Source organism: Schistocerca cancellata, chromosome 1, assembly GCF_023864275.1.
Source record: "Schistocerca cancellata isolate TAMUIC-IGC-003103 chromosome 1, iqSchCanc2.1, whole genome shotgun sequence".
NCBI lineage: Eukaryota > Metazoa > Arthropoda > Insecta > Orthoptera > Acrididae > Schistocerca > Schistocerca cancellata.
This window is the reverse complement of record NC_064626.1, coordinates 697,132,513-697,152,957: the sequence shown is the minus strand read 5'-3', so window position 1 is coordinate 697,152,957 and position 20,445 is coordinate 697,132,513. Positions and strand designations below refer to the sequence as shown.

At 35.3% G+C, this 20,445-nt stretch overlaps 1 protein-coding gene across 5 annotated transcripts in view; it reads right to left on the bottom strand.

The window, feature by feature from the left end:
* Positions 1–306: 306 nt before the first annotated feature.
* The window catches only part of LOC126184526 (uncharacterized), a 338,097-nt gene continuing 317,958 nt past the window's right edge, over positions 307–20,445 (bottom strand). For all 5 annotated transcript variants that reach the window (XM_049926932.1, XM_049926965.1, XM_049926957.1 and 2 more), the window contains 3 exons: positions 14,860–14,987; positions 9,097–9,263; positions 307–624 (listed from right to left, as the gene is read on the bottom strand). In XM_049926932.1, the coding sequence (XP_049782889.1) occupies positions 535–624; positions 9,097–9,263; positions 14,860–14,987 (385 nt within the window). In that variant the 3' untranslated portion in view covers positions 307–534. The remainder of the gene's footprint in view (positions 625–9,096; positions 9,264–14,859; positions 14,988–20,445) is intronic.

The window sequence follows — 20,445 nt, the reverse complement described above, 5'->3', positions numbered from 1 at the left end:
TTAGTTTCGCCCCAATGCTCCTCCTTTCCCAATCTATGTCCACACAACCTCTTATCTGTGATGCTGAACTTGCTGCTTAACTTATATCTTCCATAAATACTCACTACACATTTCTGACTTCTTACACCTTGACTATGCTCTCTTTTCTCTTTTTTCCATTTTTCAGTTTGCATCTTATGAAGAAACACCGTGTTTCAAACTTTCCCTTCATTTCACTTTTTTTTTTCTTTTTTGCATCGAACATTACGTACACACACGTAGGTATATTTAAAAACAATGTTTGAATAAAAATATCTTTATTTGACTAATAGCTTGTAACAAAAGTTTGTGAACAAAATAGTTTCAGTTAACCTAATATTTTTTGGCAAGTATAAATATAGTGCAACTTTGATACTTTGCTAAAAAAAACAAAAATGCATTCTGACTAAATATTTACTTCTCTTAGGAATTAACTAAGTTCAAAAAAAGAAAACAATTAAAATATGAAAAAGCACCAAATTAAATCAGTCATTATTAAATGCTTATGGCCTGCTGTTAACTAAGAGGTGGAAATTCTTCCTGCACATTTGCGTGAACTTGGCAAAGTGGACAGATGCGGTTCTCTTTAAACCATCTGCGAATACACTGAAAATAAAATGACACAGGTGAGTATTTGAGTACTCTTCTTATCAAACAATAAATGGATTAAAATTTAACTACCTTATGTAATTGGTATTGTAAAGTAAATCAATAAATAAATTCTTTTTATTTAACTATTACATTATTATTATATAATGGTCCTTGCAACAGTTAGTTTAATAAGGAAACCTGAAAAATAAGCTAATAGTAACATTCTATAAGATTTATAAGTCAATAGTTTCAATAGATGTGATTATTTGCAAAATGTATGAGAAGATCCTTACATGTGAATGTTTTAAAATATTAGTACCAAACAAAAAGTACAAATAACTGACATTATAGAAAACGGATGAATGCTTCAATTTTATTATAGGATAGCCTTTTTATAGCTTTGTTTCAAAGGAGAAGTTGACACAGATTTAGCTGAAAATCAGTCTAAAGCTTCCTCAAAACTTATGAATCCTGGACAAAGTGGTAATTCATAATTATTGCTCTGCTGTGTAATTTTGTTCATGGACTGCAAATGATCTACTGAGCTACATCCAATCCTGTAGCCCACTTTTCTTCGATTAAAATCCTGTTTTTCTTTTTCTTTTTTTGCATGTGGATGATGACAATTTTAGTGAATATCCTGTACATAATAGAGAAAAGATTAATATGTCTATAGTTTTTTGCATTTTGTCTTCCTAACATCTCATCTGACATTAACTCAAGACTACCATTATTTTAATTATTAACTATCTTTGCATCTGTAACACCTGTAACAAAAAATACCTTTGTCAAATTTCCCCTTTTGTCTCCATCTGCACAATCCATATTTTCTAACATGCCAAACTTGTCAATTTAATGTGGTATATTATCTTTTTCTCAGTCAAATTATTATAAGCTAAATTGCTGACTTCCTTATGTTCCTGACTAATATTTTTATATCACAACATAAAATGTTGTGATGTAAAAATATTAGTCAGGAACATAAGGAAGTCAGGTCTACATGTAAACTGTTTCTGTAGTTTGTGTTATAGTTCTTCATATCACAGTTTGCCTAAATATCTTACTGACCGCACATATCAACAGAGGTGGAATACCAAGGTGATCAGAATAAAAAAATTTGAAAAGATATCTGCACATTTGGTTCTTATCTTATTCAATATCTTCCCTTGGCATTACGTAGGCTAAACATCCCAATATGTGTCTTCACAAACATATGCCAGAAAACATTTGTGTAATGCTTTGGTAATAATTCCCTATTAAAAATTGTATATATCAGAAGCAATACAAGAGAATAATGGTTGGATTACAAAAGGAATTACAATGTACTGCCAAATTAAAGTGAATTCTTTATTGAATCAAACAGGAAAATGTCATTATAGGTGCACACACTTACTACAAGACAAATAAAAGTCTTATAAAATCTCTTTAAAAGACAAACAAATGCACAATAGCATAATAACAAATGCATAACAAGTTTACAAAAAGATTGTAGCTTGACCGAAAGAAGGGATTGGTTGACAGGATACATCCTGAAGCACCAAAGAATTGTCAATTAGGTACTGGAAGGAACCCCTGGGGTTACGTTTCTAGAGGTAGACCCACTCTTGGCAGGTTCAAATGGATGTTGAATGCACTGATTAGGTGGAGATCAAGACACTTGCACAGGATAGACTAGCACAGAGGACTGCATTAAATCAGTCTTTGCACTGAAGATATCAACAATGCACTACATAAAAAGCGTTGTTTCAGGTCTTTCAAAAAGCCAATGAACAGAATAAATAGTATGAAGAAGAAGAAGAAGAAGAAGAAGAAGAAGAATAAATGAAAATTGCAATAATACAATTTCAGGGTGTATAAGTGGACAAGGAAAAAAAATTTCTGTGTTATTAAGTGACAGTATATTTTCCCTCGGAAGTGTAAAACTTATCAATCCTTTGAATGGTTACACGGACGTAGAATTTCCCGGTACTTTAGAACACGAAACTCAAGGAAGAAAACTCCTTTTGGAAAGATTTTTGATGTGCAGCAACATGTACGCTGCATATTTTCGTATTACGAAAGTATAAATTCGAATACCACCAAACACCGCATGTTATATTCCGAACCATTGTAATCGAGACTGCGATACACTTTTGTAAGCCAGTCATAGCTCATGTCACGTGATCCCGCCAGCCGATGACAGTGGATATTCAGACCACAGGACACGTGATGTAGTCAGGTAATAGCAAAATCACTTATGTACAAACAGAAAAAGTTAATGTTTTAAATTAATATACATAGTGCTGCTACAAGAAAAGCAAAACTTTCACATATAATGTTGATATTTTTTGCACGTGTTATACTTTAAGACATATCACACAAATGTGCCAGTAAAATTTTTAGCCGATTCCAGTGACTTGTTCTCAAAGTTTTCCACAAATAAATTAGCTACTGCAGAGGAGAGAGAGCTTCCCGTAGCACTACATCAATTTGCTCATAATGGCGACATGAATGTCTGATCTGAACTCGAAATACTCCTAAATGGCTCGTCATCAAACGCTCTGTGATTTTAAGAAATTCATCGTACATTCTCGCACATAGTTCAACTTTCATAAAAGGAAATTTACTTTTATTTTATTTTATTTTTATTTATTGAGCACCCATTTTATCATGTACAATGATATGGGATTTGTCATGTGTTACATACAGAAAAAATATGAACATCAACATATTATGTAAAAAATATCAGTGAACAAATCTGAATTAAATATGTAGGCAAAAACAGTTATAGCTTACATGATATAAATTTGTAACAATATAGGACACAAATAAGTTACATATATTCTGTGTATAATGGACAGTAACAAGAAACAATGATTATAACACTCTATATTGACAAAGTAATTAATTTTTGTGTGTACATAAAAGAGTCTACCCCACGACACAAGTTTGTATATGAGTGAATTATAAGATAGGCGAAGGCACGCTATCTTTCTAAAGAATTCATGTATTCACTAACACTGTGAAAACTATTACTAATTAACATTCTTTTGAGTTCACTTTTAAAACTGTTCAGCTTCTGAATCATTTTAATTTTTAAGGGAAGAGCACTATAGAGAATTTTTGGGCGGTATATTGCACTCTTGTTGTACTGGGCTTTCTTATGCACTTCCCTGTGAAAGTCGTCATTCTGTCTTGTTGTATAGTCATGGAACTCACTGTTTAAAGAAGAAAACTGGGAGTGAGACTTCAGAAAGCATACACTTTCATAGATGTAAACGGATGGAAGAGTCATGATTTTATATTCCTTGAAAAATTCCCTACATGGATCTCTAGGTGCAGCTCCTTTTATGATCCTTATCGCTCATTTTTGAATAATAAAAGATCGTTTTGCCTGACTTGAATTGCCCCAAAATATGATACCATATTGCAAAAGACTATGCATAAATGCATAATATGTACACAATACTGTTTGATCACTGCAGCAATTTTTGAGCATTCTAAATACATAGCAACATTTACTTAATTTTTTTATTGAGCACATCTATATGCTTGTCCCACTTTAGATGCTCATCTAACCAAATTCCTAAGAATTTTGTATTTTGCGTTTTGTAGTATATTCTGTTGGCCTAGCTTCACAGTTATATTGGGCTTCACATTATTTGACACATGTCTGTAATTCATCCATAATGTTTTTTTTCTCATTCACAAATAAACTGTTGTCCCTGAACCATTTACTTGCTTCAACTGCTGTTGTTTCAATTTTCCTGTTAAGGTCAGTCTCATTTTGAGCTTTAATAAAGAGACTTGTATCATCAGCAAAAAGTACACAATCAGCTTGTGTTAAATAGTTTGGCAAGTCATTTATAAAGATCAAGAACAACAGCGGTCCCAACACCGAACCTTGGGGCACCCCATAACTAACTTCCTTATAACCAGAAAAGTATGACTTAAACCATGCATGAGCAGTACCATGGACTCCATAGCAACTAATTTTTTCGGGCAGTAGTTTATGATCAATAACGTCAAAGGCCTTTGATAAATCTAAAAAGATCCCACAAGTTACTTCATTATTATCAATGGAAATTAGGACAAGTTTTAGAAAGTTGTATATAGCTGTTTCAGTTGATCTATTCTTTCGAAAGCCATTTTGTTCATTGACCGATATTCCACTTTTAAGGAAAGTAGAGAGTCTTCCATACATTACTCTTTCTATAATTTTTGAAAAACAAGTTAACACTGATAAAGGCCTGTAGTTTTTTTACATCATAACGATCCCCTTTTTTTGTATAATGGTTTTATAATTGATTGTTTCAGCTTTCTAGGGAAGATGCATTAATTATATCTACAAGAAGAGGAGTAATATACCTGCTGTGTTTAATGATTTTTTCTGGAATGCCATCGGTGCCACAGGATAATTTATTTTTTAGTTTGCCGATCGCATTCTTTACCTCATGTACTGTTACAGGATACAGAAACATAGTTTTGGGATTCAATGTGATGTTATGACTGATGTCTGTACTACTTTGGGTTTGTATGAGGTTTTGAACTACACTTGTATAATGAAAGTTGAATATATTGGCAATGTATAATGGATCATTTATAGTTTTGTCCTCAGTTTTAATAACGTCGTTGTTGTTTCTTACATTGCTTCTTCCTAAGTTACTATTGATCACTTTCCAAACTGATTTCATTTTTTTGTTGCCATTATTTCTACTGATATATGAATCATTATTTAACTTTTTTGCTGCAGTAATTACTTTCTTGTATAATTTCCTATAACACTTAACACGTTGTTTCAAAGTGAGATTTTGCCTTGCTGATTTACTTAACATTCTGAGTTGCTCTCCAGATTTTCTTATGCCCTGTGTTATCCATATGTTAATTTTGCCTTTTACTTTCATTTTCTTAAGGGGAAAAGCAATTTCAAAGTTATGTTTGTAATCAGCTAGAAATGACTCAAACTTCATGTCTATACTATCATGTTTCTCTACATCCCAACTTGTATTTTTTAACACAGAGTTAAAAATCCTAATGTTGTCCTCATTAATACATCTCCTCTGGATGTGTTTCTCACTTTGCCTAGAGTTTTTACAGAATACATTAATTATACTAAGTTTTAGTGCTTCATGATCCAAGAGTTCAGTGTCAATCACTTCTACAACATTGTTTAGTTTATGTAAGTCAAGAAATATTTGGTCTATTATTGTTTCAGAGTTCTTTCCATGTCCAGTGTATTCAAAGATTGTTGGTGCTAAATTATGCGAACAAAAGACATTGGTCAGTTTTGTAACATTTAAACAGTTGGCACTGAAATCTCCAAATACAGTAATTCTTTGTGTAGAATGTCTTAACTCACTAAAAAGACTTTCAACACTGTCCAAAAATTCCATAAAGTTGCCTGATGGGGAACGGTATACACACACAATAATTATTTTAAGGTCTTTAAGTTTGCAAATGCAATATTCAAATACTTTTTCAATGTTTTTTATCTTACTGAACTTGATTTCTTTACATTCAATTCCTTGTCTGACACAAATGCATGTTCCCCCCCTTTAATAGTTTCTCTACAGAAGCTACTAAAGTAACGCTTTCCAAACCACCATTCGCAATATTTTCCCGTGACCTGTTAGAAATAGGTTTTTTTCAGTAGTCATCAGAGAACGCCAGATAACTGGCGCCACCGCACTTTGGCAGCTGCTATGACGCAGGAAGCACGTATGTTTGTATGTGTAAAACATTAAAAGATCTTACATTATGCCACAAAAGAAAAAAAGATATCAGAGGATAATCCAAGAGAATCATAATTTCGTGAACCATACTAAAATGGCATATTTAAAGTGCATACTTAAAGAGCACATTCGTATGTCCAGATTCCCAATGAAGTAGGCCTCGACTTGACATTAAGCTTTTCAGAGTGGGTTTTGGGATGTAAATTTTCTTGGAGTACCAGTACTATATTAACTCACTTTTGATTCTTTATTATGGCATAATGCCATACGTGCTAGAAGATGAAAACGTGCACTTGTAATACCCTATCTCGACAGCACCCTTTAGCAGTTGTTTGTAATAAGTTACACAACAAACATAGTAGACAGTACAGAAACAGGATTTGATTTGGTTAGGAGGGGGCCAAAGATATGGTGGCTGTAAGTTCCAAATTTTTTCCTTTCTTCCTCCTCATACAATTAGTGACCTCTTAGCCTGGGTTTTGAATGACATGCATTCTTGCCTAACTTCTCCTATCCAATTCTTTTTTAGTCCCTGAAGAAGGAAACTGTGATTTTGAAGTCTCTGGGAAACAAGGCCCAACTGCCTTAGCACCCAGAGACAACAGTGGCCGTGTGTGTGTGTGTGTGTGTGTGTGTGTGTGTGTGTGTGTGTGTGTTCTCCATTTGATGAATGACTTACTCTGATAGCTAACAATGTAGGAAAAGACAGATTGCTACTTACCATATAGAAGACACGATTTGTTGCAGACAGTCAATATTCAAAGACACTTACATAAAGCTATTGGCCACAGCCTTCATCAGTAAAACACACACACACACACACACACACACACACACACACACACACCATTCATACATACCTCATGCACATATGACCACCGACTCCAGCATCTCAGATCCTACACTGTTGATATTGCTACCTGGAGTTTCCAATGTTTGATTTCACTCTGACACCTGATAATATCAAGCATCTCTTTTTTATTGTGCTCGTCTTCGCTCAACGCCTCTTCTATGTGGTGAGTAGCAATCTTTCCCATTTAAAGTCGTCATTCTTTTAGACAATGTCTTATAGCTATGTTATTAAGTGTTCAATAGAGTCATCTTTAGTCTTCCATAGGTTATTCTTCCAACAGACAATGTCAAATCTACTATGAGTTCAATAAACATTATTGTAACCCTGTTGCTTCTTTGTAGTTGTTAACTGCATTATTTAATCTGTATATATCCATTGTAGTATGTATGCCTTTTCCATTTTGGGTTAGGAAGCATTTTAAATTATGTGTCTCACAGTTACTGCCAGATATGAAGTAACACAGTTGGTCGGATTCTCAGAAGAAATCCACTTCTTGCTGAAAATCTTTTGTAGTTTGCGAACAGAAGTTTTTATGCAAACCAACTGTCATGTTTAGGTCAATAAAAATCTTCACAAGGATTTGAAGTCAGTTACTTTCAATGAATTGCCAGCAGCCATGAAAAGTTTTGATGGGCATCTCTTTTTATTCCACTGGTGTATCTCTTAGCAGCACCAACTAATGTGTATATGTTACCAATAAAATCAAACAATGTGACTATTACATACATCTGACTTCTGTACAAATTCACTGCAGTAATGTGATCATTGTAAATTAATGTTGTACAATGATTTTGTTATCTGATGATGCGTGGCTACAATAGCCTGAGATTTATCACATGCACCTCAGTGTATTCGACATTTATATAATTTGTGACGAGTTTGCTATTGCCTTTTAAATGAAAACATGTTCCATATCTATGAGGATCATTTCACTTGAGATATAAGGAAGGTACATAAGCATATGTTTTTGTTTGAAAATATTTATTGTGTATTGTTGTTTGCTGGAATGTTCTACACCCTGGAAGATCTCCTCACTGTGGATCTGTTGTAATGAAAACTAAATCTGATATAATCTTTAAAGTGACTCACTCTGACAGTTACAGGGGAAAGGGGGTGAGGGCAGAGAGAGAGAGAGAGAGTGTGTGGAGGCACAACAGTTAAACATACAGTAGCCTCTGAACCTCGTGACATATTTGGCTTTCTTTACGTTTAACAGCTCATTGCCAGAGTGAAAGAAAGGATGTGTGACAGATAAATATTCCAGGACCAACTAAAGATTGAACTCCAAAACTCTGTGTATGTTCTCTGTCATTCACACAACCACCAAGTCATAAGCTCATGTAAATAAGACATATACATGTAAAAATCCATGTTTATACGTACAGAACGATTTGCATCAACTCCACAGCATGTGATGGATACAAAACACAATAATATAACTTTACTCTTGAACAATCAACTTGTGAAATGAAACAAACCCTGTGCTAAATAAACTGAGAACTAATTTTGAAAATGAAACAAAAAATGCATAGACATGCTACATGTTAGCAGTGAAATTGAATTTAAAATTATTAATAATTTTAGTTTTTCTCTGCTTCTCTTCTTCCCCTACAAACTTGTACGTTTCATTCTGTCGATAGTGCAACTGTTTCAAATTTTAACATGTTATCTTGCATCTATTAAGTGCATGCAGCTCATTATTAATACTCTGGAATATGATGTCAGCTGGTACACGACATCATTACTTCCCTATAGATAGAGTTTCATGTGATCTGGGGAGGGTGACTATTTCTCTCTATTGTACCTAGATATCCAACCTTCCCTTTTTTACATTACCATCTGCCTGTTTCTACTGATAGCTGTGGAGTTGACATACATTTTATTTTCTTATAATAATATGATACCAAGCAATTAATGACATACCTTCTTATGAAAGTCATGATTGCATGACAATGTTTCCAAACCATCAGAAAGAGGATCCATGCAGATGACACAGTCATCTACTTCATTTTCTTGTGGTTTTGACCATGCCACAGACTCTTTCACATCACCCCATGCTGAACCACCAAATTTCTCCATGCCCATAGGTCCTGTGTAAAATGTGTTCACAGCAGTTTTTTAAGTAAAGGTACTTAAGAACAAAAAAATTTCAGAAACTTCTTTTAGGAGTGCACTTTCACAATTACGTAATAATATCCCACATCCTTCAAGAGTTGGGAAAAATTCTGCAGACAGCATGGCTCCTAACACCTATAGAGACATAAAAGCTGCTGATTGAGTCACTTTTAATTTCTCTAGCTACTGTGTGTGCTCCAATGGTAAATATACAGATACTAGTGTGAAACTATTTAAAAATATAAAAACATGAAAATACAAAATTTGGTCATGTGTGACAATCTGAATATTATAGTATGTTAAGAGATAAATACCGTTAAAAATTCTCAAATAGAAACACTGATAAAATATAATCTAGTTAAAATAGCAACTGTTCTTTTCCATTTAGACTAATTCAGTCATAGCTAACTATATTAAATTAAAATGTTTGCATGAATTAACATGTTAAGCACACTGTCAATCCCGTGGGACCAACAGTAGACTCTTCATTTGAGTGCTGTTGTTCCCCTGGGCATGACAGATACTTTTAGTTTGGACACAGAGAGTGTAAGGGGACTGTCAGTGCACTTTTTGTCTGGAGGACATTAGTGCATGGGAATGGAGTATCAAGATTAAAAAACAAATGTAATTTTAATGAGGCTTGTTAAAATATTCAGTACGAAGATGGGCCCAACATTTGCACATATCACAAAAGGTAACTGCCTGTTTGATTAATTTTCAAGCTGCAATGTATCTGAAGGTTTTTGTGTTTGTCTTGTAACATTCAGAACAATATGTAAACATCTCATGCACCTTTCTTTCTTTTGCTTTTTCTTGTACTGACACTGTTTGGAGTTTCTTCATATGAATACCATGTGAGTGCATCTGTCAACTGTTTCCAAAATATTGTGATTGACATTTTCCATCCCATCACATCTTGAAATACAACACATTCATATAAGCGAAGGAAAAAAAAGAAGGAGAAGAAGATCAAATACTAACTTTCTATACTACTACATGCACTCATCTGATTGGATAGGTCAACAGCCTTTTTTCCCTTTTATATTCAGCAACAATTTTTGGTTTTTGATAAACCCCTCTTTTGGTTGCCAGATTTTCCATTTCAGGCCTGTAATTTCTTCACTATTCTCTTTTGCAATCACTTTCCCAGATTTCAATTTGGTCGATACAATTTCTTTGTGATTTTCTTGAAGGGTTATTGACCACACACAGATTCTTTGTTATAAGTTTGCTTGCCGAATCTACACTGGTGTACCAATTATTGGTATGTAATATATGGCCTTACTGAATACATTTTGACACAAGTTCATCACAACATTTGTTGTTGTGGTATTTTATTTAACAAGTACTTCACAAGTAAAAATTTGAAAACTATGATGAAAGTATCCACTACTGCAGCACAATTTCAATATTTTGATACCATGCTTGTGTGTCTTTTGTTTCAAATGTCACCTGAATGTAATTAAGGGACTTGTCATACACAGTATTTCGGCAGGCTCATAATATTTTTCTAAAATTTTAGTTCAGTTTGTTGATGATGAATTAACTTTCGAGAGACAATCTAAGACATCCACTTTTGTATTGTCTGCAAAATGGAGCATTCCCAAAAGAACTTCCAAATGATATCCATTCATTATCTTTTGTGGGAGTGTTTACTCAAACAGTGTATCCTGAGACCAATATCGATATATGGATGGACATTTTACCAGTTAAATCCACAAAATCATCGAAACAACTGCTTTATTTCATCCTCAATTGTTACTAATCACTGATTTAAATGTTCAGAAACCATCGTTGTTTGTATAGCATAAATATTTGTGCACTGATGTTTTCATATATTTCATCTTCTACAAAAAGTCCATAAAAATCGTCAACTTTGTTAAGCTTTTGCACATTTTCACTCACTCACTTTGGCAACACAGGAACTTGTAAAATGCACAATTTTAGCTGGTTGCCTTGAGGATGTACTCCGATCTCTTTTTGAACACACACACACACACACACACACACACACACACACACACACACACACACACACACACACACATTCTCCCTTTCAGGTGATGGCAATCTCTTTACAAAGCAATGTTTATACTCCAACTCGACAACCCTCAAGTGATGTACTTACACTCTGTTTACTAACCAGATCGGTGGTAGTTGCTGAGCGAATTTTTTCCATGGTAAGGCCTGTGTGCTAGGTGGCAAGTACTGTGTGGCCGTTGGATGGGTTGCTGGCCACCTATCCAATGGCCACACAATAGTTGCCATCTAGCACACAGGTGTTACCGTGTGCACCATTATGTACCTGTTTATACTCTTTAAATAAACTCATGACCAGGGGCTGCAGGCTTGCGAGTCTATTGCCTCAATGGGATGTCCAGTAAAATTGGCTCTGTGCTCAAAATGTTAAAATATGCCTAGCAACTTACGTATGACACTTTACACTTTACATGAAATAATATTCTAAAATTGTTAAAATACGTGAACCAGGGCAATGAGTTCTCTCACTGAATGAGGATCGTGCTATATTCATGGACATTCACAAATCACTTAGTCTTAACCTAGTGACTGGAAGATAGTACACTGTGAATGGGTAGTGCATTTTAATGTAGCCTATTGTTCCTCTTCTTTGGTCATATGTCATGAGACAACCTTCAAAAAGATAATAAAAATGTGTGTGTGTTTGAGGGAATTCTGAAGTAAAAGGGCTTTGTCCAAAAGCATATTTAGTATAGTCCTTGATAGTGTTTGTCTAGTCAAATGTCAAAGCCATGCTGATAGTTTTCTTTGAAGGATTAATTCATCATGAATTTGTGCCACAGGGGTGCTCAACACCTGCTTTCTTTAGTAAGTTTGTTATATATCCTCATGTACATATTCATTATTCCTCTCTTGACTATGGGAAATGATTCCACATACAAGTGAGGACAGTGATATAATGCACACCCAATATCACTAAGTCCATCAATGTGCATATACCAAATCCACTTCCACTGCCCACTGATGGTACACAAAGTACAGCTCTATTGGTGAGTGAAAAGAAAAGCAGGACAATGATTTTGGAACAGGCATGCTTGCTTGATGAATCACGCCAATTTGTCACCCACTGGTCAGTGGAAGCTCACCATTCTCAGCTGACTATGTATATGGTTTTCAAAACACATGTAACCATCATAAACACTCTCATGTAATGCAACATCTAAGAATCTGACTTCATCGAACCCTACACTATGCAGCGAAAATAGAGCCAGAATCACATAAAAGTTCTGAAGAACTGAAAAACACATTCTCAGCCATTCACCATGATCTATGGTGCAGCACTTCATATTACTGTGGACTGAGTGAATTATTCATAAAATACGTTAAGTGCGTCAACCATAACACAAAGTTTGTCTTAAAATCTTCCCTCCAGGAATTCTTATTTGAGTTCCCGAAGCATTTCTGTGGCACTTGTGGGTTGCTCAAACCTACTGCTAACAAATACAGCAGCCTGCCTATCAATTGCTTTAATGTCTTCCTTTACTCTCACCTGACATAGTTCCAAAATACTCTAGCAGTACTCAAGAATAGGTCACACTGGCATTCCATACACGCTCTCCTTTACAAATTTACACACTTTCCTAAAATTCTCCCATTGTACCAAAGTCGACCATTTACCTTCAATACCACAATCCTCACATGCCTTTTCCATTTCATATCACTTTGCAATGTTACACACAGATATTTAAATGTGACTGTGTCAAACAGGACACTACAAAATGGTGTATTCTAATATTAAGGGTTGGTTTTTCATAGTCATCTGCATTAACTGACACTTCTTCTACATTTAGAGCTAGCTGCCATTTATCACGCCAACTAGAAATTTTGTCTAAGTCATCTTGTATCCTCCTACAGTCATTCATCTTCATCACCTTCCTGTACGCCATAGCACCATCAGCAATCAATCACAGATTGCTGCCCATTCTTCCTACCATATGTATAGAAAATGGTGGTCCTATCACAATTCCCTGGGGCACTTTGACAACCCCCTTGTCTCTGATGAGCACCTGCCATTGAGAGCAACATACTGGGTTCTCTTACTTAAGAAGTCTTTGAGTCACTCCCATATCTGGGAACTTATTCCGTATGGCTCTTACCTTCATTAACAGTCTGCAGTGGGGTACCAAGTTACATGCTTTTCAGAAATCCAGAAATATGGAATTGCCTGTTGTCCTTCATTCTTAGTTTGCCATAAATCATGTGAGAAAATGGCAAGCTGAGTTTCACATGAGAGATGCTTTCTAAAACCATATTGATTCGTGGACACGTGCTTTTTGGTTTCAAGGAAATTTATTATACTCGAATAAAGAATATAGTTTACAATTCTGCAGCAAACCGAAGTTAAGGATTTAGCCTGTGATTCTGCATATCCCTTCTTATATACAGAAGTCACCTGCACTCTTTGCCAGTTGCTTGGGACTTTGTGCTGGGTGAAAATTTGCGATAAACCCAAGCTAAGCTAAGGGGCCAATGTCTTAGCGTACTCTTTGTAAAACCAAACTGGGATTCCATTCGCACCTGATATGTCTGATGTGCTCTCAGATAGGTAAGTGGCTCAAAGACTTCGTAAGTAAAACAATATGTTGACTTTAACAGGGAGGGTTCAGAAATGACAGTATCATCAGTAGTGCTCAAGGATTGTGTGAGTAGCAATCTGGAAGCTTTTGCCGATGCTGCTGCAAATATGTAGGCGTAACACAACAAAGCAATATGAAATGGAATGAGCATGTAACGTTGGTAGTAGGGCAACCAAAGGACTGGATCTGGTTTATTGGGATAATTCTAGGAAAATGCAGCTCCTCTATACCTAAGATCTAGTGCAACCCATATACTTGAGTACTGCAAAAGTATTTGCAAGCCCCACCACCAGGTCAGATTAAAGGAACACTTTGATGCAATTCAGAGGAGTTCCGCTAGTTTTGTTTCCAGCAGACTTGATCAACATGTGAGTATTATGGAGATGCTTCATGAAAATTCAGAATCTTTGGCGTAAGGACATCGTTCTTATTGTGAACGACTACTGAGAAATATTTTCTTTTTGGCCAGACCACCAGCACAGAATACATCATCAAGTCACACTACAGAGAAAATTTAGAGAGCTAACATTTGCGGCCAACTGCAGAATGTTTCTATTGCCAATACTGTACATTTCGCATAAAGACCGAAACGATGCGTTAGAAAAATTAAGGCTTGTATGGAAGCATTTTCAGCTCTTTTCCCTCAGTCTGTTTGCGAGTGGAACAGAAAATGGAATCATCAGGAATGACGCAAGTTTCCCTCCACCACACACCATATGGTGGCTCACAGACTATGTATGTAAGTGGGGGTCTAATTCCATCCTGGTGCGAAACCCATGGCACAAGATCTTGGGTCTTTTCCATGTACAATCATGGTACCAAACATTACGAAATACATGAATGTTATAACTTTTGTATCTGCAATTAGTGTGTGTCTTTCTAGTAGGAACAGTTATAACTAATGCATTATTTATTTTTTATTTTTTATGGTAAATATATATAGAATTTCATTTACCTGTTTCACGTTTTTTGGATGATTTGTCTAATTCCTTCTCAAGCAGGGTGCATATATCAGACACACGCATTCCAGATAAGTGACCTTTTTCTTTGCGGATTCGAGATAATACATCTTCAACTTCTTCTCTGTTAGAAGAAAATACACAAATATCAATGTATGCTAACTAATAAACACTCTTGAGATTAATAATTTAAACCATACTAAAAATCAGTAATTATCTGTCTAAACATCCAATTAAAGCAATTACAAATAGCACTAAAAAATTGACTCATTGCTTGACAAAAGCATTATAGTCATTTCTGAAGTTTGTAATTGATGGACAGCACACAAAATTAACAATGACAGCTCAATCAGGTTACAGAATTGTTAATCATCTTCAAGAATGAGAATATTTTAAAACACATATGTAAAAGGGATGGACCAAAATATGGAAACACCACAATAAAACAAATTATGATGCCTAATATAGTGAAGGAAAAACACTGGCATTTGAAACAGTTTTCAGTCATTTTGTAATGGATAAATACAGGTACCGTATGGTTTTGCAAGGGAATCTTATTCAATTCTTCATGCAAAATAGTGGGAAGTTCAAGTAACAATGATGGAGGTGGATAGTGATCATAAACCTTTCTCTCCAAAGCAGATCACAAAATCTCAATAATACTGAGATCTGGTGACTGTGGTGGCCATGGGAGATGCTTGGAATACCATGATATGGCTGCCAAAATCATCACAGAATCCCGACCATGATTCACTCTTGGGAAATGAAGTCAGCCAGAAGTTAGAAACAGTATAAAACAAAAGTCATCCAACCAAATGACATTCTTCCATTGTTCGATAGTCCCCGTTTTACGGCTTTGGCACTATGTTTTCCTGTTATGGGCATTAGCAAGACTGACAAGTTGTTCTGGAATCACAGCTTGCCCTGCAGTTTCTGCTTATGAAGCTCCCTTTGTGTTGTTTTAGAGCTGCAGGATTTGTGAACATTCAGTTTTGCAGTGACGTTAGCAGCTTCTGTCCTCTTATTTTTTGTCACAATCCTCTTCAATGACCTTCTGTCACAGTCACTGGACTCACACTTTCATCTGCATTGTGACTTAGTGAATGACATTTTTCCGCTTTCCCTGTACATGGTATAAATCTTCAATAAGGTGCCTCTTGAAAGACCAAACACTGTTGCTGACTTGGTTATGGATGCACCCACTATACGAGTATCAACAATGTGCCAAAATTTGAGAGGTTTGGGGTCAGTGGAATGCATGCTACAGAGTGTCTGGCTTGGAGCTGTTCTTGAAGTAATTGATTTGTAACTGTCTGTTGTGTCACTGTGGTGCCAAGTGCTGCTCAAATTACTTCTGTAGATGCAGTATGATGTGCCACAGCTGTATGCCAAACATGATGGTTTTCCTTCTCGGTAATGCTATGTGGCCGACTAGAACCCGATAATCTTACGACTGAACATTTTTGTGACCACTGCCCCCATCAATCATGTACAGTGGTTTCATTTGCCAAGTCTTTCTGCAATGCCACAGGTTCAAACTCAGTGAGGTGTTGATAATGGTGTCTTTGTCACCTTAAAGGAATTCTTGACTAGCAACAACTCACCATGTCCAATCTCAATAACAAGTAACGCTCACGACAATTATATCCCCACAGTGGCGCTACTAGTGCCACTCTCGAGCAACTGGTGCAAAATCTGAACAGACATCATCTTTCAGATGTAGAAACATGCCTATCAACTTTCGTTTATGTTGAACAACCCCTTCTTGGTGTTGCAATTTTTTTTTCTCACTCAGTGTATATTTCATTAGGTTTTTCTTTTGTTGTACACACCTAACGCAAAGATATGGGAGTAAATCTTATTATAGGAACTAACACACTGTAGCTTTACCAGATATTTCCAGTATACGATGAAGTGAGATCTTTTCCACTAACCCAAATTGTAATTTTAGTACAAACGTGATACATACTGTCTGACTATTAAAACAAACCATCCAAATTCTTACCATAATTATAGTAAGACAACCAAAATGTTTTACCTGGAAACACTGCATGTCTTTTAACAAGATGTGTATAATTAAGTAATTATCATTTATTTTATAGACCACTGATGATGTCCTCTATGAACAGACAAAAAGTGTTTGGTCACATACAAAATAAACACTCAGTTGCAAGAGACAGGTAATATTCACTAGTTAGTTTCAATCTCTATAGATCATTTGTAAGATTACCTGTAACTATGTGGAGTGAGTCATTTTAGATTTACAAACACATTCATTTACAAATATGGCTACATGCTTATCATTTACAAAGTTTTTCTTTTGTATGTATATGTGAGTTAGTTACTCTATAGAATTTCTCCAAGGAACAGAAGAAGTTGTCAAGTAAAAATTCTTTCAGTTTTTTCAAATTTAACTTTTCTGTCAGTCAGAAATTTTCTATCGCTGGTAAATGATTAGAAATTTTGGTTGCAGTATGGAGCACACCTTTTTGTTCTACGGATGACCTTAATGCGGAGTAATGAATATCACTTCTTCTTCTTCTTCTTCTTCCGGTATTGTAATTCTGTACAGCATTTTGAACTGCTCTAGATTATTTACAACAAACTTCATGAGGGAATAAGTGTATTGTGTAGTAGTAGTAGTAGTAGTAGTAGTAGTCAAAATGTATAATTCTTTAAACTAATGTTGGATAATTGTGGATGAACACCACATAATAATTATTACAACACGTTTCTGAATGGTGAAGACTTTTTTCCATATGACATTATTGAATGAAAATATGAAAAATATGCCAACTTACTGATATCTCTCTCCCCAAAACTTGCAATTATTCAAAGTGAAAATGTGGCTGAAAGAAGTTGCACTGGGAGTTGCAAAATGTGTTGCTTCCAGTTCATATTCTCATCAATATGGACGCCTTAAAATTTTTGAAGTTTCCACTCTAGTTGTTATTTTCTCCTTACCATGGGTTATGCTTATCATTGTTATAGTACCTCTAGACGTGCAGAACTGAATATGTTGTGTCTTTTCAAAATTCAAAGTGAGACCATTAGTAGCAACCAACTCAATATACTTGTAAGAGCATTATTGAACATTTCTTCCATTGCCATATGTGTGTTTGGATTAATTATGATACCAGCGCCAGCCACAAAAAGAACTAATTCTGCTTATTGTATATTAGACGGAAGATCGTTTACATACATGAGAAACAATAGTGGACGTAAGATACAGCCTTATGGAACCCCGTAAGTTATTTCTCCATAGTAAGAACAATCTTCCCTGCTTACACGACTTGAATTATTAAATGCAACTTTCTGCTTTCTTTTATTTACACATGATATTATCCATTGGGTAGCTATACCACCAATTTCACAAAAACCTTTGTTTATTCAGGAGAATATTGTGATTCACACAGTCAAACGCCTTAGATAGGTCCCAGAAAATACCAACTGGCGCTGTTTTGTTATCAGTGCTTTTGAAATTTGGTGGGTGAATGTATAAACGGCATTCTCAGTTGAGGATCTCTTCTGAAATCCAAACTATGATTTCCTGAGGATATTACTGTTGAGCAGATGGGACATTGTACTAGGATACATGACCTTCTCAAAAATCAGTACTGAAATGGATCTGTAACTGACATATCTCCTATCACCCTTCTAGGAGACAGGTTTGACAATGGTGTATCTCAATCGCACTGAAAAATGCCCAAGTTACTGATGCTTTAAATATTTGAGTAAAAGACAGCACTACTCATATGGGAACAAGTCTTTAGTAAATCATCAGTTACAGATGAGCTTTTATTTTTGGGAAAATATGTAATTTTCTTAATATCACAAGAAGTTGGTGAAACATTGATGTGATTAAATTTTATGCGAGTCATTTTTTGAACATACTGCTTGATTATTCTCTCGAATTTCTTGCCCTTATATTTTCTACCACATTTAAGAAATGATTATTAAACACAACCTGTCACTGGTTATTTATCCATTTAAATTAATAGTGACATTATCATGTTCAGTGGTCTGTTGTCCTGTGTCATTTTTTGCTGTCTCATAAGGATTAAAGTCTCGTTGGAATTACTGTTTCTGACATAATGTGCATGTTCCTTGATTTTTAAACAACTTTTTAACGAGCATTCTGATTAGCTTATGTGGAAAGCATTTTCACATAATGATAAGAATTTATCATGGAATAAGTTAAATATTATGTCAGCATTTAGTTCATTATAAATTTCATTCCAGACCCTCTCTCATAAGCTACCCTCAAAAACATTTGTCGAAGAGTCATTAATTATTCTAACCGATTTCCAGTATTTACAGTATCTATATTGTACGGCACTATCTTACATATCCTAACGAACTAGGTATCATGATCCGAAATAGCATTTGTTACTGGATATATGGCTATTTTCTTGCTTTCAGCTTCATCAAAGAAGACATTATCAATTAAAGCCCTACTGTCTTTATGTCTCACTTTCTTTATCCACCTGTGTTGGAAAAGTTTCCTATCAGAAAACTTATGAAAATCTACACTGAAATCACTGCAGATTATAAATTGTTTGCTGCTGTTTGACAGACAGTGTACTAAGGAATCCATTCGCTTTATAAAGTGAACTATTTTTCAATATCAACTCACAAGAACACACTTCATATTCTGTTCTCTATAAAATCTACTTGCTTCTATGTTCTTGAACTTGTGATCTGTCTTAGTATATGTAAAAACTCCCTCTTTTACCCATATTAGTTGTACATGAGTACGACAATAAAGCGCAATCTTTTATATGTAACTACCATAAACCTGTGGATGTGTGGTGCTCACACAGACCCAAATTGTCTATCTTTTTGGAGCTCTCTAAATTGTGCAAACAGGTAGGAAGCTCTTCTACCTTGTTACTCAGTTCTCCAACATTCTTATGAAATATGCTAACCTTACTTTTCTGTGTGTTCTTAAACATTTTGTGGAGCTCTTTTGTTATTTTAACTTCTTACACAACAGGGAACCTGATTCCTGATTTTAACCTAAAAGAAAGTACCCCTCTGACACCAGTAACCACAGGGACCTTACTTTGTGTTATGGTGGCCCCTGTGAATATTTTAGCATGAAGCTCAACCAAACCAACTTCCTCTCTCACATATTCAAGTGTTGCCCATGTCTAGTATGCAAGCATCTCTGAACTGCACCAACATGCACAGCACTCATACGAGATTTCATTTCCGGCAGCAGCAGCCTGCTCAACTCGGTATTCACATGGCTCACGATAGTGTTAACCTAGGATTGGTCATGATGCTGTAGGACCTCCAAAAAACTTGTTATTTCCTTCCTATCTCCAATAACCAATCAAATTTATTAGATACTGTAAGCTCAAAGTAGTTGTAGTTTAAAAGCTGTTTCCCTTTCATCCATTTTTATCTGCATGATAAAACATAATTCAAGAAGCAATAATAAACACAATTCAAGTAGCAAATGATGAAGAATGGCTGCAAATTTCTGGAAAACAAAACTGCTGTATTTGATGACTGTCATATGTATACTTGCTTAACGTGACAATATACATTATTTTTAATTGATGCACTCGGTTACA